General features: G+C 41.8%; 1 protein-coding gene across 7 annotated transcripts in view; it reads left to right on the top strand.

Moving 5' to 3' along the window:
* Positions 1-170, top strand: part of LOC111866114 (baculoviral IAP repeat-containing protein 2) — a gene marked incomplete at its 3' end in the record, with an annotated part of 11,890 nt that extends 11,720 nt beyond the window's left edge. For all 7 annotated transcript variants that reach the window (XM_023854724.2, XM_023854723.2, XM_023854725.2 and 4 more), the window contains 1 exon segment: positions 131-170. In XM_023854724.2, the coding sequence (XP_023710492.2) occupies positions 131-170 (40 nt within the window).
* Between the last annotated feature and the right edge of the window lie 1,014 nt (positions 171-1,184).

Raw genomic sequence — 1,184 nt, 5'->3', positions numbered from 1 at the left:
CACAATCACCCTCTCACCCATCATGGGGCTGGTACAATAGGACAGAAGTGGCCGCAGTACAAGGGACTTAATCCCACCCCACTAGCAATAAAAAAAAAAAGCATGCTAATGAGAACTTTTGATGTTTCAGGATGTGAAGGATCTGTTAGATGTCCAGAAAACACAGGCATTGTCATCAAGGTATGTGTTCATACAGTGGTGGAGGCCAAGTGAAGCTTGCTACACTGCTCTCAGATCAGTTTTCGTTTTCATGAAATTTGGATGATTGCAAAATCATGGCAGGACTGCACCACACTTCTTTGTTTTACCACACCCCATCCCTGTTCTCTCCTCTCCACTCTGCATTACACTGTACGAGTGCTGTCTTCCGACGTGACCCTGCAGGTCAGTTGAAATTTGCTGATGTTTCAAATGTCTTGCCTCCATTGTCAGGGTTGGAAAGTGAGCCAAGCAAGTAACCAGTAAGAAGTAGGCAGTAAGGAGAGTTCACCAAAACATCAGTGAACTCTACTGGACTGTATGGTATCATCTCGGAAGGTAGTACTCTTTGTAGTTACCACACTGAGAGCCTCAGATGCAACAAACGCTACATCTGTAATGATATTAGTGTCTAACTTTATTTTTCTGTCACAACACAACAACTAAGGAGTATCAAGGTCAATACCCAGCTATGCCTCACTACATGTTTCGGCCGTTACCGGCCATCATCAGGTGAATACAAATCAACAAACGTATACTATTGAACTATAGTAAAATTAGATACAATGACAAAATAGTTAATTGTTTTGTGTAAAGATACCACGGTCATTTATATATAAAACAAGATTAAAATTGATGTTTTATAAGATCTTTGTGAATGGCGCTATGGATATGATCTTTCTGCGCAAGGGAATCTTCATGATCCAGTTTAATAGGGTGAGACGGAAAGTTGCCGATTAACTTTAGACACGGGTTTCACACACTAAAACAGGAAAAAATATCCACATCAACATGTTTCTGGAAACATTTAATCTGTGCTACAGCTGAAAGAATACTGTGTAGACACCAGCAGCAGTTCATCATCATCGTTTGGTCAGGGATTGTTGGTGATGGTTCAGTAGGCCTGCGTGTGTAGCCACATTGGCTTACAGGCAGCCACTTACATGATCTGCAACAGCCACTGGTAGTGCACGAGTGTGGTACAT

Source organism: Cryptotermes secundus, unplaced genomic scaffold, assembly GCF_002891405.2.
Source record: "Cryptotermes secundus unplaced genomic scaffold, Csec_1.0 scaffold318, whole genome shotgun sequence".
NCBI classification, from domain to species: Eukaryota; Metazoa; Arthropoda; class Insecta; order Blattodea; family Kalotermitidae; genus Cryptotermes; species Cryptotermes secundus.
This window is presented reverse-complemented; position numbering and strand designations above follow the sequence as displayed.